The 17,450-nt window shown below is 40.5% G+C and overlaps 1 protein-coding gene across 1 annotated transcript in view; it reads right to left on the reverse strand.

Annotated features, from left to right (window-relative positions):
- Positions 1-17,450, reverse strand: part of LOC109415593 (homeobox protein slou) — a 95,981-nt gene that overhangs the window by 61,084 nt on the left and 17,447 nt on the right. The window contains exon 2 of the mRNA XM_019689489.3: positions 15,095-15,401. Coding sequence (XP_019545034.3) covers positions 15,095-15,401 — 307 coding nt within the window. The remainder of the gene's footprint in view (positions 1-15,094; positions 15,402-17,450) is intronic.

Here is a 17,450-nt window from a genome sequence, read left to right on the forward strand (position 1 = left end):
TCCTTACGGCTGATAATTTTCAATTAAAAGTGTCATCCATAGTACCGCAATACGTAGTATAATCAAACCGAGAAGAATCCATCCTTGCATACTTCCCAAAACTGAATTACAAGCGCAAACCTAAATCTAATTAGTGCTACTGACAGCCGCTCAACCGAAAAACACCGACATCGACGACCGAAAGCAGATTTTGTAAATTGCTCCAGCCAATAATTTTTCAATTAACTACCGAACCGAGGAATGGTCCTATCCCGTCAATTGGTTTGAGTTTTTTTTCGCTCTTTTTACTCGGATATGTCCTTCCAGTCCTGAGTGGGCAGTGCAAGTCCGAATGGTTTCCTCGATTTCGGATGACCAAAGAAACGGTCGCAACTGCTGGCCAGCCAGCCATCGTCATCGGGTTGGTTTGCGAGCGGTGGTGGAAGCCCACCGGACATACAAATTTAATTTTTATTTCTCCCAATTTTACACATCGATCGATATTTTAATTAAAAACATCAGTCAGATCCAGTCACAGTAGTGCTCTGCGGTGCTCGGTATAATAAACAGGAACAGGGTGAGAGAGAAGGACAGAGAGCTTTTGGTCGAGACTGAATTCGATTCGGCACAGTAATTTAGGGTGTATCTATCATTTTTAAACAGATTTTTGAATGCTTTCTTTATTCGAAAGAAAGAAAAAAGTGAGAAGCCTTAAATTCTTACCTCGGATAAGTCTAACAAATGCCTACAACAATATAGAAGGTGTTGGAGGTTACAAAAAATGAGTCAACGTAGTTATTTTGAAATTCGACATGGCGACCGTGTACAATGACGTCAACGTTTGGGTTGCATAACAAATACATTATGCAGCTCAACTTTATTGTATAATGACATATGTATAATTGCATAAAGTTTTGAACGCAAATTATTGCAAAACATGTTTTTTTTTCAGCCCACGTCAAGGCTCGTTGGATAAATGTACGAGTTGTGCTAAAAGAATTCATTTTTTGCAACTCGTTGCAAATTGTGCAAACTTGACTAAATCGTGTTACTCATTGCTCAATCGAACCCGAATATACGGTACGTTCTAGTTTCAGCCGTCCCGATGATGTGGGTGGAGGAAAATCAATTCGATTTATGTAAATTCCGATCTCTGTTTAAGTGAGATAGAGAAAGAGCGAGAGAGTGAGGTAAAAAAAAACGATGCAGAGATTTTTTGCCACTCTTTTCTGGCTGAGTGTGACCACACGGCAGCGAACTGGGAAAGGTTCGATGCGGAGCTTTTACCGTTTTTTTTTCGTCTCATTGTCGTGTCACGCTGCCGGAACTGATCCATTAAAAGTTTTTGGTGCCCACGGAGAAATGAAGAACAAAAAAATGGTACGCAAATGGGATTTGCCAAATAGGAGCAAATTGTTTCCGCGCCCGAGCATCCGCACTCAACTGCGCGTATCTGGTGGGATCCGGTCATTTAGGATGCATCAGATTTCGCGTGGGCGAGAGGTAGAAGAACAAAGAAGCAGTTTCGGCCGGAAGATGAGGCTAAAAAATCTGTCAGAGTGCTACCGAAGAGATAGGTTTTTATGCAAATGAAGCGATATGGTGAGATGGGATATTGGAATCGGGAATAAATGGCATGCACTGCATGAAAAATTGGCCCGGAATAGGTGCGCTTATTGGCGAGTGTGATGATTGTTGGGATAGTGAACGTAAATTCTGCCTGCAGATCAAGTATTGTAATCATTAGATTTTCTGCCATTCGTTTGCTCAAAAAATAAAAAGTTTAAAAATTTGCAACCTAACCGATTACATTACACCATGTTTCAGACAGGTACATTATAATGCCGCTCTTTCAAATGTTCTACTGATCATGATGATAAAGAACCCGCGTAACAGACAAATTGACTGGATTGTTTGAAAGTCGTAGAAGAGATTACATAAACTACGTACTATGGTTACGCAAGTAACCCTACCCGAGAAAAAGCTCAATAATAGCATATTTTGATATGGAGAACAAAAAGTGATATTTGTTTGTTTGAGATAAGAGGTAAAAGTACTGAAAATAATATCTCAATTTTACTCCTGGAACATCATCATCATAGCACATTTAGCTCTTGGTAAGATCTAGCCAATACCCGAGCAGGAGAAGATAGATGAAGAATAACTAACTCAGTATTGGAAAACCGAATAACTACAACCTAAATGAGGTATTAAGTAGCCCTGCATAAGAGGTAAAATACCAATAACTGGTGTGTATTCTGTGCATAACGCGTAAATAATGACATCAGGTATGGCGATACACAAATAATAATCGGTGATTTTTCCATACAATTAGCGATTTTTCCATAATTGAATAATACCTCAAGCAGTCCTCAACACCAAACCAATAACTCGTTGAGGTATTTCATCAATACCTACAAAATACCAAAATAAGTTATTTTCAACACCTGGATAACCGACCAATACCTTGTCTTGGAATGATACCTGACTTTAGTATGCTCCAGTTATGTGGCAGTTATTCATTCCTGCTCGGGTAGCAGTGAGCTATTTGATTCATCTTCAAATATCATATTTTGCTATTGGTTAGATGGTTCAAGAACAATTTTTTGCTATTATTTTCAGTACTTTTACCTCTTATCTCAAACAAACCAATATCACATTTTGATCGTCAGTACTTGAACTTTGTCCGGGTAGTAACCCTAGTGACGCACAAGTTTTATATAGATAAGTGTAACTCTTGTACAATATGTGTGTGAAAAATATATGTGCGACTCGGGAACTGTCAGAACTCACGGCTCAAGCTTTTGCTTCGTTTTGGAAAAAAAAACTTGTGTTTGTCAAACCTGTCGGTATAAAAAACACCTTTTTTTCCGAAGATAGTTTGATCCTGCCTTTAAAATTGTACAGGGGATAGACAAAATGATCGAGACAGGCAAAATTTTCCCTTCTCAAAAAAATTTCAAGTAGCTGTAACTTTTCCAAAAGTGAACCAAATATTTTCAAATTTTCACTGTAAAATAATCAACTAGTTGTGTATCAGTGGTCAAAATTTGGAAAAGCTCGGGCTATTCTGCACAATGTTTTAAAGATTCTAGGAAAAAGGTATAATTATCCGATTGCCAACTTTGAGCTGTTATATCTCCGGATTCAATGAACCAACCACAATGAAATTTTGACCATTTCTTACACTTAAAATACTCAGCTTTCGGCTAGACTAGTTCTTTCTGCTACCGACCATCATTGGGTGATTAGTGCGCGTCGTGTCCCATAAAGTTTAGTTAAAGTACGGCCGAACCGTCTTATTAGAAGTGGTGTAGTTTTCTAATTGGTGTTAATTTGTTCTAGGTTGAAGATAGGGGAAAAGTATATAAACCGATCCAGGCAGAAGTGCAGGAGAAAAGAATCACAGATCAAAAGTGCGTAAAATGTAATTGCAAAGCATTAGTAAATATTAACTATAGTTCGATAGGTTAGATTCCCCACGTGTCAACCGAAAGAAAAGCTATTGTCTGATTGTTAACTGTAAGAAAAAGGTAATTGTTATAGTGTATTGTTTGCTCTCAAAGAACCTTTTGTAAATGTCACCGGGTACAATACTAATGGCTGTGGACAGGTCCTAGTGGGCCTTTTTCTTTCTTATTGCTTTGCGAAAAGCGATCGTTTGTTGTATTCCCAGATCGAGGATCGGATCCTTCCTCATTCAGCGCACTCTCACACCGAAGTCTCCTAAGGTGCAACCCTACAACGTCAAGGTCGAGCAGAGATCTGAAGGAAGAGGTCCGAAAGTGAAGCCCCGCCCGCATCGACCACCATTGCGTAGGGCGCCTCCGATGGGAAGACGCCCCCGATAGCATCGCTTAGCTGATACGTCCTATAACCACAACAAGCAAGAAGGACGCTCGCCGAACCCTCGTTCGGCCATTCGGGTATCGCAAACCTGCTGAAGAGTTCCTGGCCTACCCGCTGGCAGATAGGTAGTCCCGAAGTGTCCGGCAGTCCGCTGGTAGCCCTGAAGCGCCCGGCGACCCGCTGGTAGTCCCGAAGTGTCTGGCAGTTCACTGGTAGTTCCGAAGTGTCCGGCAGTCCGCTGGTAGACCTGAAGCGCCCGGCGACCCGCTGGTAGTCCTCAACGTGTACGGCATTTCGCTGGTAGTTAAAAGCGCCCAGCGAACCCGCCGGCAGAGATCAAGCTCCGAAGTGCCTGGCGACCCGCTGGAAGCCAGCAGCCGACCCCAATCGCCCAGGGTGAAGAAGTAGCTTCGAGAAGTCCGTCGGTCAGGAGACCAGACCGTCTTGGTGCACAGGACTGTCCTCAAACATCAAGCGGATCGACCGTAACCATGGACTGGTTCAAGTGCCATTGGATTGTCCCGAGAACCGCAAGTATCCGGTGTCATGTGACGTTACCCTAATAGCCGATCTTGGCAAATAAATAAGCATGTGTATTTAACCATTGTGAAGTTAATGAGAGCGCATTCCCTAGAAAGGCACAGTTAGATTAGTCCACCACTTAGCTTTTGTTTCCGCCTTTGCCGGACTCGAAAGGAATCTTCAAGCCTCGCCTAGGGTGGTCCCCTCAGAGTTTACTAGTCTAAAGCTTTTGAGTGAATCTTTGTAAGATACTATTTTGCTATTCTTCTTTTGTAGGAATCATCTGTGGGCAAGTGTCGCGTTTTACCACTTCACCGTGGTGCTCCCCTGGAAGCAAGGACTCGATTACGGTTTTGGTGAGTAGAACTGATTGATTAACGACCCTGTGACAAGAAAAAGAAGAGCTAGCGAGTTACACGTTCCTCACCAAACGATGCGTACATTCGGTAATAGTGACCTTGTTCGATCCTTTGGGACTGCTAGGAGCAGGGTACGTAAAACGGATCACGTCGAGAAACAAACGCTTTGTCCTAAGCGGTGCATGTTGGTAACAAAGGCGCTCCGCAACAAACGCATGTCACACGGTGTCAAAATTTCGATTATTATCGAACATTCATGTACCTCGGATTTTTCTTCGAAAATGATGAGTTTTTGGGCTATATAGTCATAATCGGACAACTAGAAAATATTTCATCGGCGAAAATTTTTCCATACATTTTGTATGGGACGTTTTTTGGACTAAAATAGTAGTTATTGATTTTTAGTATGGAAAATAGCCAAAAACTCACCCAACTCAAATTTTCCCCGATAAAATATTTTCAAATTTTGCATTTATACATTATAGCCGAAAATCTAACATTCTATGAAGAAAAATCCGAGGTACATGAAAGTTCGATAATAATCAAAATTTTGACACCGTGTGTCAGGCGATGAGAGCAATAAAACAAATATCGCTTGCCGTGCGTGTGCTGATATTCCGGCTTTTCTGCTGAAATTTTCGACCGACATTATCGAATTCATAAGCATTTGGACTAAATAAGACACTTGCAAACCTCAGAGTTGAGTTTCAGTTGTAAAACTATGCGAAAATCACGATGTGAATAGAACGAGACAAATATTCCTACCGTTTTTGTTGTGAACAAACTCAGGAGCGATTTTGTCATTATCTGCTAACGAAAAAACAAAGCGTTGTTGCCGTGCCTTCTTTGTTGCCTATTTTTCGCTTGCGGTGGCATATTCTGCGTACACTGGCTAGGAGTAATTAGCAAAGATATTATACAGCTTTTGTGTAAACTACGAGACGGGGAATTCAAACCGCTTGGCTGGGACCAGCCGCTTCCTCCAATGGCAATGGTGAGTGAGTCGTGGAGACGGCTTCAAGAGAAGCTTCCCTTTTTCAACCTGATCCACATAGACTGTTGTGTTACATCCCGAGTCACGGTGTCAAAATTTTGATTATTATCGAACTTTCATGTACCTCGGATTTTTCTTCATAGAATGTTAGAATTTCGGCTATAATGTATAAATGCAAAATTTGAAAATATTTTATCGGGGAAAATTTGAGTTAGGTGAGTTTTTGGCTATTTTCCATACCGTCAAGGCACCATTCACCGTGGGTCTAAGAGGATTCGGGGCAAATAAGGGCTCTAATTTGACACCAGTCTTATAAACATTGTTGTTGCCGCTTTTAATTGCCTTCATTATAGGTTAAAATTAAAGCAATATCCACAGAAGTAGAAAATTTTTCACAAAATTTGGTGATATAGTACAATTAGTAAAGGGTAGTAGGGTCGCCAAATTCCGTGGTAGGTCACCATTCACCGTGGTAGTAGGGACCCATTCACCGTGTATGAGAAATTTTATTCTACTTTGTTTAAAAATGATCAAAACAACCCAGCCAAGGGAATTTTCTTCGTTTAAATTCATTTCAAGTAATAACTTGCAAGATTTTATTAGAAAAACGAATTTTCGAATTTTCGATTTTTTCTAGATATATGGGACAATATGGGGCACGGTGATTGGAGACCATTGATTTTTAGGGTACCCATTTACCGTGCCTTTTTGGTTTCAATTAAAAAGTACGAGTAATCGTACTTTCTTGTTAAACTTACTTCGGTAATGCAAAATACATACCTGATATGTGAATTTAATTGCTCTTGGTGGAATAAAAACGTTACTACATTTAGTTTATCGCTTAAATCACCTTAGCGCAGTTTTCGTTTTTTCACTATGAATGCAGTGAATGAGCAGAAACCCGCTTCATGTAAACACACTTTAGTGTCAAAATGATACTTTTAAATGTTTCTAATGAGCGTTTTGACATGGTAACAATACATTAGTGTTGTATTGGTGAAATTGAAGGGAAATTGTCATATCATTCAATCATAATATGGAAATAATGAAAAAATATTCGAAGGCACACGGTGAATGGAGCCCCCACGGTGAATGGCGCCTTGACGGTACTAAAAATCAATAACTACTATTTTAGTCCAAAAAACGTCCCATACAAAATGTATGGAAAAATTTTCGCCGATGAAATATTTTCTAGTTGTCCGATTATGACTATATAGCCCAAAAACTAATCATTTTCGAAGAAAAATCCGAGGTACATGAATGTTCGATAATAATCGAAATTTTGACACCGTGCGAGTGTCATCGCTCTGGAGCTTCATTGTTTTAGCGATACTTCTGAAAAGGCCTACGGAGCATGTTTGTATGTGAAAAGCAACATTACTGAAAGTGATAATAACCAATAATAACCAAAAATGTAAAAAAAATTGTCAATGTGGCTGATGGCTGTTTTCAGAAGATCGGCAGTATTCTGATTCTCTGCATTGCATGATCCATGATCCATGTTTTACGAAAACGCGGTGAACATCTAAAAAAAATGTAATTTTTCGACAGACTTTAGAATGTTAAATTGTACAATAGTGCTCAAGCTGTCAATGAAAATATGCATAAAAAACTTACGTAAAAATGACTTTCTGCATTCTTGGGATCATTTGATTTATTATTAACATACAAGCTCATGCACTGAAAAAAAAAAATATTTCCAATTTTTGGCCGGTACGAGGGTGCAAGGGTGAGCTCGATGTGATCCTTCTAGAGGACTACAAAAGAACAATAAAATCAGTAATCAACGATGCAACCGAGACCACCATTGGACACGTGGAAAGGAGTCGACGAAACAAATGGTTCGACGAGGAGTGCAAAGTGATTTTGAAGGAGAAGAACGCAGCATGGGCGGTAATGCTGCAACAAGGAACCCGACCCAACTTGGAACTTTACAAACAGAAGCGGAAACAGCAGACCCGCCTCTTTCTGGACAAAAAGCACCAACAGGAAGTAGTGAAATGCAAAGAAATTAAACTGTTGGGGGCCGTCCATATACCACGTGGACAGAAAATTCATGGTTTTTGACTCCCTCCCCCCTCCCCATGGACAAGCGTGGACATTTCATTGACCCCTACCCCCCTCCCCCAATGTCCACGTGGACATCCGAAAAAAAAGTTTTTTTTAAATATTTCTAAAATAAATGGAAAAAGTGATTTTGAAAAGTTTTTTTTTTGTAATTGCGTTGCGTTTTTCCCTACTTTTCACTCGCGATTTCAATGATAAAACGCCCTACTTTTCTTCACTAATACAAAAGCGCCGAAAAGTACTACTTTTCGGCACTCTTAAGAGTGCTGAAAAGTAGCACTTTTCGGCACCTTTGCCAGAACACACTTTTGCACGACTTTCGCGACTACCGTAGACTCAGCTGCTGCTTCTACATCCTCTGAGCAGCTCGAATCCGAATTAGGACTATTCAGATTCTGATTAGGACTGCAGCAGATCAGGCTTAGAAACAGCATCTGAAACTACTTTTGCTCTTGCCCATGCTGCGGTATGATGACGACGGGAGCTTGCAAATTTCTGACACCTACCCTATCATAGCCTACCACATCGAACAAAAGCACCACGCTGACGCGCATGAATGGTAACACGTGGTGCCTCTTGATACAAGTTCGTGTAGCAGGAAAGATTATACTGGGTATTTTTGCAATTACAAAAAACTTTGTATGCAACTCGTTGCAAACTCGATTTTTTCAGCACTCGTTCGATTTTTTCAGCACTCGTCGTATTTATCCAACTCGGCAAGCCTCGTTGGATAAATGTACGACTCGTGCTGAAAAAATCATCATTTTGCTACTTGTTGCATAAATAACTATTTTTTAATATTGTTTTTTTTTCTGCGTAAGCAATGTCTTAAATATAATTGAAAACTTTATAAAATACAAATATTCTATAGCTTTACATAGAATAAAACAAGTAGCACAAAATAGGTACCTACAAGTTTTTAACATTGTTTTTAATTCAGCTTAATGTTTGTGAGAGTGTAGGTTCGATTCTTGTTCAAGTTGGTGAAAAATTTTCGTCAAACGGAAAATTCTTCATTGGGTGTTTTTCGTGTAATGTCCATCGCCTAATGTTAGTGATTGTTCAATGTTTAGTCCGTACAGCCTCTGGTTGAGGACGGTGTTTTTTTAATGTTTGTTCAATCTATGATTGTCTGATTGTTTTGTTGGGATAAGGTAATTTTAAATCTTAGATTTTTGTTGAGATAAGATTATACTGCTTAGATTCTCACAACAAAAAAAAAACAAGATTTACAGCAACTAAATTGTGTTGCTGATGTGTAGATTTTAATATCCATTAGAAACATCTTAAATTTTAAAGGAACCTACAAAAAAAAAGTTTGTGAGATAAGCCTGCAAATCCCTACTTCAAAGTAGTGCAAATTCCCTATCTTCAAAGTAGTTTAAAAATTTGATATGAAACTTCGAAAAATCCATACAAAAATTTCGTTGAAATTTTTCTGACCGAAACACCAACATTTGCATGGTCTACACTCCATTTCGAATCTCCAGAATATTCCTCAATGAAGAAAACTAAGCAATTAGAAACTCTGATAATTTAAAACAAATTAGTCTGTTAATCAATACCATGATTTTTTTCCTTTAAGAAGTAACTTACAATCAAAAGACAATGTATAATAAAATAAAATGGATGAAAGAACTGTTGAAAAGAATCTCATCAATAATGCGACATAATTTGTTTCGTTTGCAGATTCTTGTTTCCTAATTTATATGTCAATGTTGTCCACGTGGACAATCGACGAACCCCCACCCCCCTCTCCGTGGACAAGCGTGGACTTTTCGCTAACCCCCTCCCCCCTCCAAGCTGTCCACGTGGTATATGGACGGCCCCTTGTGCTGTTCTCATGTAACATGGAAGTTCAACCAGAAGCTCAACGCATCCCGCAACGGCTTCGGGTCGCGAACTGACATATGCAGGGATAAGGACGGAGGCCTTTTGATGGACGGACGTGAGGTGATCGAAAGGTGGAAGCAGCACTTCGACGAGCACTGGAATGGCGTGGAGAACGTAGGCATGGGAGAACACGACAACAACGGAGGGAACGACTACGACAATGCAGCAGAGGACGGAAATAAGCCAACTCCCACGTTGAGAGAAGTTAAGGATGACATCCACCAGTTCAAAACCAACAAAACAACTGGAAAGGATGGTATCGCAGCTGAACTCAGCAAGATGGGCTCAGAAAAGTTGGCCACCTGTTTGCACCGGTTAGTAGTCAGGATCTGGGAAACCGAACAGCTGCCAGAGAAGTAGAAGGAAGTGGTTATCTGCCCTATTCACAAGAAAGGCAACCATTTGAAATTTGAGAACTTTAGGGCGATCACTATTTTGAATGCTGCCTATAATGTGCTATCCCAGATCATCTTCCGTAGTCTGTCACCTAAAAGAATAAGTTCGTGGGAAGTTATCAAGCCGGTTTCATCGATGGCCGGTCGACAACGGAACAGATCTTCACCATACGGCAAATCCTCCAGAAATACCGTGAATATCAGGCCGTAACGCACTATCTGTTCATCGAATTTAAAGTAGCAGACGACAGTATCGACTGTACAGAGCAGGATTGGCCCGCCAAAAAACCGCTGATCTAGTGATTCTGAAATCATATACTAAAAACGACACAAAAAGGGACAGTTACAGTTGGAAAACACATTTGACAAAAATAATAGTACATATCCATCAAACCCCTGAGGAATACACTATCTCCGTGTCAGAATGTCTGGTGAATAAAACAACTCGTTTTTAATCCCCAGACTGCGTAGCCGTTAACCTATAAAACTTTGTCAATTTGTTTGCTTTGCGGACGACATGGACATTATCGTCAGAACATTTTGAATAATGAGTAGGGCCCATATAGCCGAGGCAGTAAACGCACGGGTATTCAGCATGACCATGCTGAGGGTGACGGGTTCGATTCCCGGTCGGTCCAGGATCTTTTCGTAAAGGAAATTTCCTTGATTTCCTTGGGCATAGAGTATCTTCGTGCCTGCCACACGATATACGCATGCTAAATGGTCATTGGCAGAGGAAGCTCTCAGTTAATAACTGTGGAAGTGCTCATAGAACACTAAGCTGAGAAGCAGGCTTTGTCCCAATAACGTTACGCCAAGAAGAGAGAGAGATTTTGAATAATGGCAGAGCTATGCTCCCGCCTGAAACGCGAGGCAACAAATGTCGGACTGATGATGAATGCCTTCAAAACAAAGTACAAACTAGTAGGCAGAACCTAACACACAGAATTTGTTAAGGTAGTGATGTGACGATAGATGGGGATATCTTCGAGGTGGTCGAGGAATTCTTCTACCTCTGATCCTTACTATCTACTGACAACAATGTGAGCCGTGAAATTCGAAGGCGCATCATCAGTTGAAGTTGTGCCTACTACGGGCTCCAGAAGAAGCTGTGGCCTTTTCTTTTTTTGTGAGTTTTAACTTAATGCTAATTCTTCATACAGCTGTGGTCTTAAAAGATGCACCCCCGTACCAAATACAACATGTACAGAACGCTAATAAGACTGGTGGTCCACTACGGACACGAGACATGGACCATGCTCAAGGAGGACGTGAAAGCACTCGGGGTTCTCGAAAGACGCGTGCTAAGCACGATCTTCCGCAGTGTGCAGGAGAACGGTGTGTGGCGGAGAAGGTTGAACTCTACGGCAAACCCAACATACAGACATACCCAACATCTGAAAGGATACGATGGGCAGGGCCTGTTGCAAGAATGCCAAGCAACATGGGATGAAGAGAGCACGATGGGCGAACCAGGTGGGCGTGATCGAGAATGGAGAGCAACAGCCACGAACCGAGCATTGTGGCGTACTATAGCAAAAAATATCTAATCCTAAATGTGATGTTGAACAAATAAATGTAGGGTCTGGGACCATTTGGGCAGGAGGACCTATTTTGGGCACTTTCTGCTATAACTCAGTCAATTTTCAACCGAATGACTCAATTTTTGGGTCACGATCAGATACGTACAGTATCTAGCCATGTTAAAAATTCAAGTCAATCGATTTGAAATTGACTGAGTTATAGCAGCAAGTGCCCAAAAAAGGTCTCCCTGCCCAAATGACCCCAGAACCTATGTATGTAAGCCTCACGAATTCTCCGGAAATCTCTTTTTATCCCCTCAGAAACCTCATGAGACGCCTTGAAATCCCTCAGAAACCTTCTTATAACACCTCCCTACAAGTCCCCTAAAACTCATTGAAACGCCTTGAGATAGCCAACCACTCGTTTCATTCACCATCGGGATATCATTAACTGGGCTCTGACAACTCAATTTACACTAACTTCAGCACAGTCAAGGCTCTCTAATTCAACAAAAATATTTATCCTAATAATTCAATTAGGCTCCAGCTAGCGAGCATAAATTGAGGTGACATAGGTTTTTGGTGTCTTACTGCATCACTAAGTTTTCAAACGAATCATTGACTTTTTGCTTTTCAATGATTGTTTACCTCGCATTTTGGAAGTGATAAAAAACTGTCAATTCTGCAGCAACGCAGCAGAAAAAGTGTCATCGCAATCACTGCGAGTGAGCATATACGATGATACTTTTTCATACGAATATTCGCTTTGATGGCAGAGAATTATCACTTTGAAATTTTGTGGCTCATATCCAACATGGCTGCCGATGCTGATGATGCCGTAAAAAGCCTTAAAGCTATGTTCGTCATAGATGACAACAAATTTCACATAAACCTATTACTGATCTGTTCCTATTTTGGCCGCTAAATCCTACATAGACCCAATAGATATCCGATGTCGGTCCAACAGTGCAGTGGTCTCTTACTCGGTAAAATTTGATCAGACTTCAACTCGATGTCTGACAATGTTTCAGTTTGGCGGATTTGCAGGGTTTTTTGTGTTCCAGGCCAAGCTAGTCATTTGAGTGGTAATTTGTTGGTCTGGAGAGCAACTGAAAATCAAACCCATAATTATCCGCTTATGGTGCAAATGTTTGACAAACTGCGCCACGAACCCTGGCAACTTTAAAATTGTAGAATCCTGTTCGGAGATACACTGTAAAATTCATTGGGCTAAACAATCAATCAATCTTCAATCTAACTTATTAAGGGGCCGTCCATATACCACGTGGACAGCTTGGAGGGGGGAGGGGGTTAGCGAAAAGTCCACGCTTGTCCACGGAGAGGGGGGTGGGGGTTCGTCAAATGTCCACGTGGACAACATTGACATATAAATTAGGAAACAAGAATCAACAATAACGAAACAAATTATGTCGCATTAGTGATGAGATTCTCTTCGACAGTTCTTCCATACATTTTATTTTATTATACATTGTCTTTTAGTTGTAAGTTACTTCTTCAAGGGAAAAAATCATGGTATTGATTCACTGACTAATTTGTTTTAAACTATCAGAATTTCTAATTACTTAGTTTTCTTCATCGAGGAATATTTTGGAGATTTAAAATGGAGTGTAGACCATGGAAATGTTGGTGTTTCAGTCAGAAAATTTTCATTGAAGTTCTGTATGAATTTTTCGAAGTTTCATATCAAATTTTTAAACTACTTCAAAGTTTCAAAATACATGTAGGGATTTGCAGGCTTATCTCCAACACTTTTTTTGTAGGTTCCTTTAAAATTTAAAATAACTCTAATGAATATTGAAATCTAAACTTCAGTAATACAATTTAATTGCTGTAAATCTAGTTTTTTTTTTATCTGTATTAATGAGATTTTGAGCCCTAGGCTAGTTCATCTCGGGACCCACGCTTTACTTCCCTTCCGAAGGAAGAACTCACATTTTGCGAGTCTGTCGGGAGTGGGATTCGATCCCAGGTCCTCGGCGTGATAGTCAAGTGTTCTAACCATCACACCAGGTCCGCTCCACAATCTAGTTTTTTGTAAGAATCTAAGAAATGGAATCTTATCTCAACATAAATCTAAGATTTAATATTACCTTATTTCAACAAAACAATCAGACAATCATAGACTGAACAAACATTCTGGAAAACACCTTCTTCAACCAGAGGCTGTACAGACTGAACATTGAACAATCACTAACATTAGGCGATGGACATTACACAAAAAAATACACCCAAAGAGGAATTTTTCATTTGACGAAAAAATTTCACCAACTGACGCAAGAGTCGAACCCACACTCTCACAAACATTAAGCTGAATTAAAAACAATGTTGAAAACTTGTAGGTACCTCTTTTGTGTTACTTGTTTGTATTATATGTAAAGCTATAGAATATTTGTTCTTTATAAAGTTTTCAATTATATTTAAGACATTGTTTACGAAGAAAAAATAAACAATATTGAAAAAAAAAACTTTTCAAAATTACTTTTTCCATTTATTTTAGAAATATGAAAAAAAAACTTTTTTTCGTATGTCCACGTGGACATTGGGGGAGGGGGGTAGGGGTCAATGAAATGTCCACGCTTGTCCACGGGGAGGGGGGAGAGGGTCAAAAACCATGAATTTTCTGTCCACGTGGTATATGGACGGCCCCTTACCGGCGATAAATATATTCAGTTGAATCGATCCCACCTTGCAAGTTTAGTTGTCCTAGCAACGTTTATTGAATGACATTTTTTGCCACTACTACACACTCTGACTGCAGAAAAGTTCAAAACAGAGGTAGATGCCATGCTGCTGAGCGCCGATTGACTAAGCTATCGCTCCCGACAGCGAATGTCTATTTGCCTAAATGTTATCTGCTTTTTAGCATGCATGATGCAGCAACCGTCGTTGCTGCCGGGATGGTCCAGCAGCGCGGTCATAGTTGCCATTGGCCCGAGGAGCATACATGTGCAATCGCAGTCAGTCATGCACATTTGCCCTCCATATCGTTGCAAGCTACGATGCAGCAACGTTGCGTTGGTTCTCTTTTCCGGTAAATCTGCGATTCTTCTATTGGAGTTTTTTTTTCGTCCCAGCGCTTCAGGTCTAAACTCTAGCTTGACGGGGTAGGCCGTTTTTATTCTGCTACTAGGAGCAACGAAGTAAGCTTAGAAGGGATGAAGTATTTTGCAATACGAGATAATACCGGACCCTGCGAAGCGAACTGCAGCAGTCCAGAGTTCGACAGGTGCATGACGACCACCACGTGCGGACCAGCCAGCGTCATTCAATGAACGATGCGACTTGATAGGATGGCCATTGCAGGAAAAAAACTGCATCTAAAACTATTTGTCAAATACGTGTAATTCGAACGCACCCCCGAATGTTCCGGCAGAGGAAATCTGTTTGCTTTCTGATGGTTCGATGAGATGCACAACACAAGATGGCTCGTTAGGTCGTCGTGTCTGATGGGAGATTGTCTGATGGTCGGTCAAATCGGCCGGAAGAACTTACCTGATCGCGAATCACTCTGGTCGTCGTCCAGCTTATCATCCCGGTCGAAGCCACTCCAAAATTTGTTACTACTATTTACACTATGGTTGTTGGAACTACTGTTTTGACTACATGTGTTGTTGTTGTTGTTGTTATTGTTAATACTGCTATTATTGTTGTTTTGATTAAGTTTGCCGTTAAATTTGTTGGGGTCCAGAATGTTTTCCACGGAAAATGCTAAACGCTTTGGGGTGGTTTCTTTGTCACTACTTGTAATCGATTTGGCACTGCTGCTGTCCATGGAACGCGTCAAGTCGACTGGGCATCCCTGTGAATGAACGAGAGAAATATTTCATTTTTATAGTTTCACTCTTGAAATAATAATGTTTGACTTTTTCTGCATGATTTGGTTTATTTTTAGCGGGGTGCATTAGTAATGTTTGTGAACAATGCGAAACTATTGCCAAAGGTTGACTCAATAATACAGTGTCCAATACCCACTAATACGCGGTCTGTGGGGCCACGCAAAACAAAATTCACGTAACTAATTTGCGCGTAGAAGTCTACACGGTTGGGATCTCCGCAATAATTTCCCAGATTGTATTTTCGAAACATTGAAACGCAATCTTGTCTCGGTAAACCTCAAATCAAGGGAGCTCATGTGCCGCATGACATTGAAAGTAAGACGCTTAGGGCCGATTTCTTCACCCTGGCTTAGGCGTTAAGCCAGGTTTAACTATATGGGTAAGCCTGGCTTACGAGTTAAGCCGAGGTGAAGAAATCGGCCCTTATAGGTATTTGTTTTTACTGGATGATTCGTGCTGGCTATTGAAAAGGCTTTTTTTTGTGGATCTGTATTCGTTTGTATAGCGTTTAAGCATCCCAATTATTAACGTCACGATCATCATGAGGTTTACATTTACGCCAGGTTGACGCAGAAAAAAGTTTTCACGATGTAACTAACAACTTCCGTACCGTAAGGGGGAAGTTGATAATTTTTCCTCTATTTTTTTCAATAGAAGTACTTGATTCTATGCATTTGGAATGCATATGATTCCAAACAAAAAAAAATATGAGTGGACCTGTATCAAATTCCGTAAACGAAACGAACTTCCTATGAATTCTTTTGATCATGATTCGGCCAAACGACTCTTTCGGCCAGATGGCATTCGGCTAAATAGCATGCTAGTGAATAAACGATTGTTAGTCGGGTTCGAGCCTCGGAAGCTGCCCTCTAATCGATACAGTCCCAACAGTGCTGGATACCGACCGTTCTGAGGTGAGAAGGACCGTTTTGCTAGTCGCTGCGCTGCGGAAAGATGACTGATGGGATTACTAGATCAGCTGGAGCAGGACATTTTCCTGTTGAGATCTTTCTGATTTGATCAATTTGTTTAGCATTAAATTACGTAATTGATTGTAGTTCTCTTTGACATTGTGACATTGTGAGATTGGCCAATAACTAACGAACCCTGGCCATAATTTTTAGTTTCTTTTCAGAGAGCGAGTAAAGGCGCTTAAGCCTAGGCACTAGGGCCAGGACACGGACCAAATACCTGTGTTCCATCCCAGGACCAAGAAACTAGGGGAGACATTAACCTTCTTAGCATCGTCGCCCCCACCGTTTTTTCCCGTTTATTTCTTGTTTTAATTTAAGCTGAGAGATTGGTACGAGATGTCCCCACTCAATAGCTTCTTTGTTGAATCAAAAACGCTACACATTAGGCCTGGCCGCTTTAATGCTTGTAAAGCATCTATGTTGTACTGCAATCATTAAGAATGACAACAAAAATGATAGAAGTTGTCGATTCTATCATTTTTCAGGATTCTTTCAATGAATGGCTGTGTATGTGTAGACTAGACTAGACTAGACTATCAAGTTGGAATTGATTTACTCACAATCCTTTACATGAATCAGAGAAAACTTGTATAGTATGGTATCAAGGAGATGTCAAAATAGTTTGAACTATGAAAGGTGGCAGCCCTCCCAGCTAAGCCCAGAAGTTTTCAAAAATATGAAAGGGATTCAAACTTGGATTATTTGAGTGATGACCAATTGCGTTACCTTAGGTCATTTGAAGATTAGTCGTTAAGCCTGAATCGAGTTCTGAGTATTCTTCTCAAGAATAGTTTTTGTAAAAACGCCATTTTTCGATCTGACTGATCTAGCGAACCAAGTGTTAGTTTTTATTTTCAAGCTTTATTATTCTAATTGGCCTTGTTGTTCTATGCGGCTCCTGTGTTGAATTATTACACAGCGCAACATTTTTTTGTCTCAAGAGCAAACTTATGTGTCTCCCTGGGACGGGACAAGTCAGCTCACTGGTACAAGCCGTCTTATTCTTTTTGTTAGAATTCAAACGGGGGTTGCTCCAGT

The sequence above is a fragment of the Aedes albopictus genome, chromosome 1, assembly GCF_035046485.1.
Source record: "Aedes albopictus strain Foshan chromosome 1, AalbF5, whole genome shotgun sequence".
Classification (NCBI taxonomy): Eukaryota; Metazoa; Arthropoda; class Insecta; order Diptera; family Culicidae; genus Aedes; species Aedes albopictus.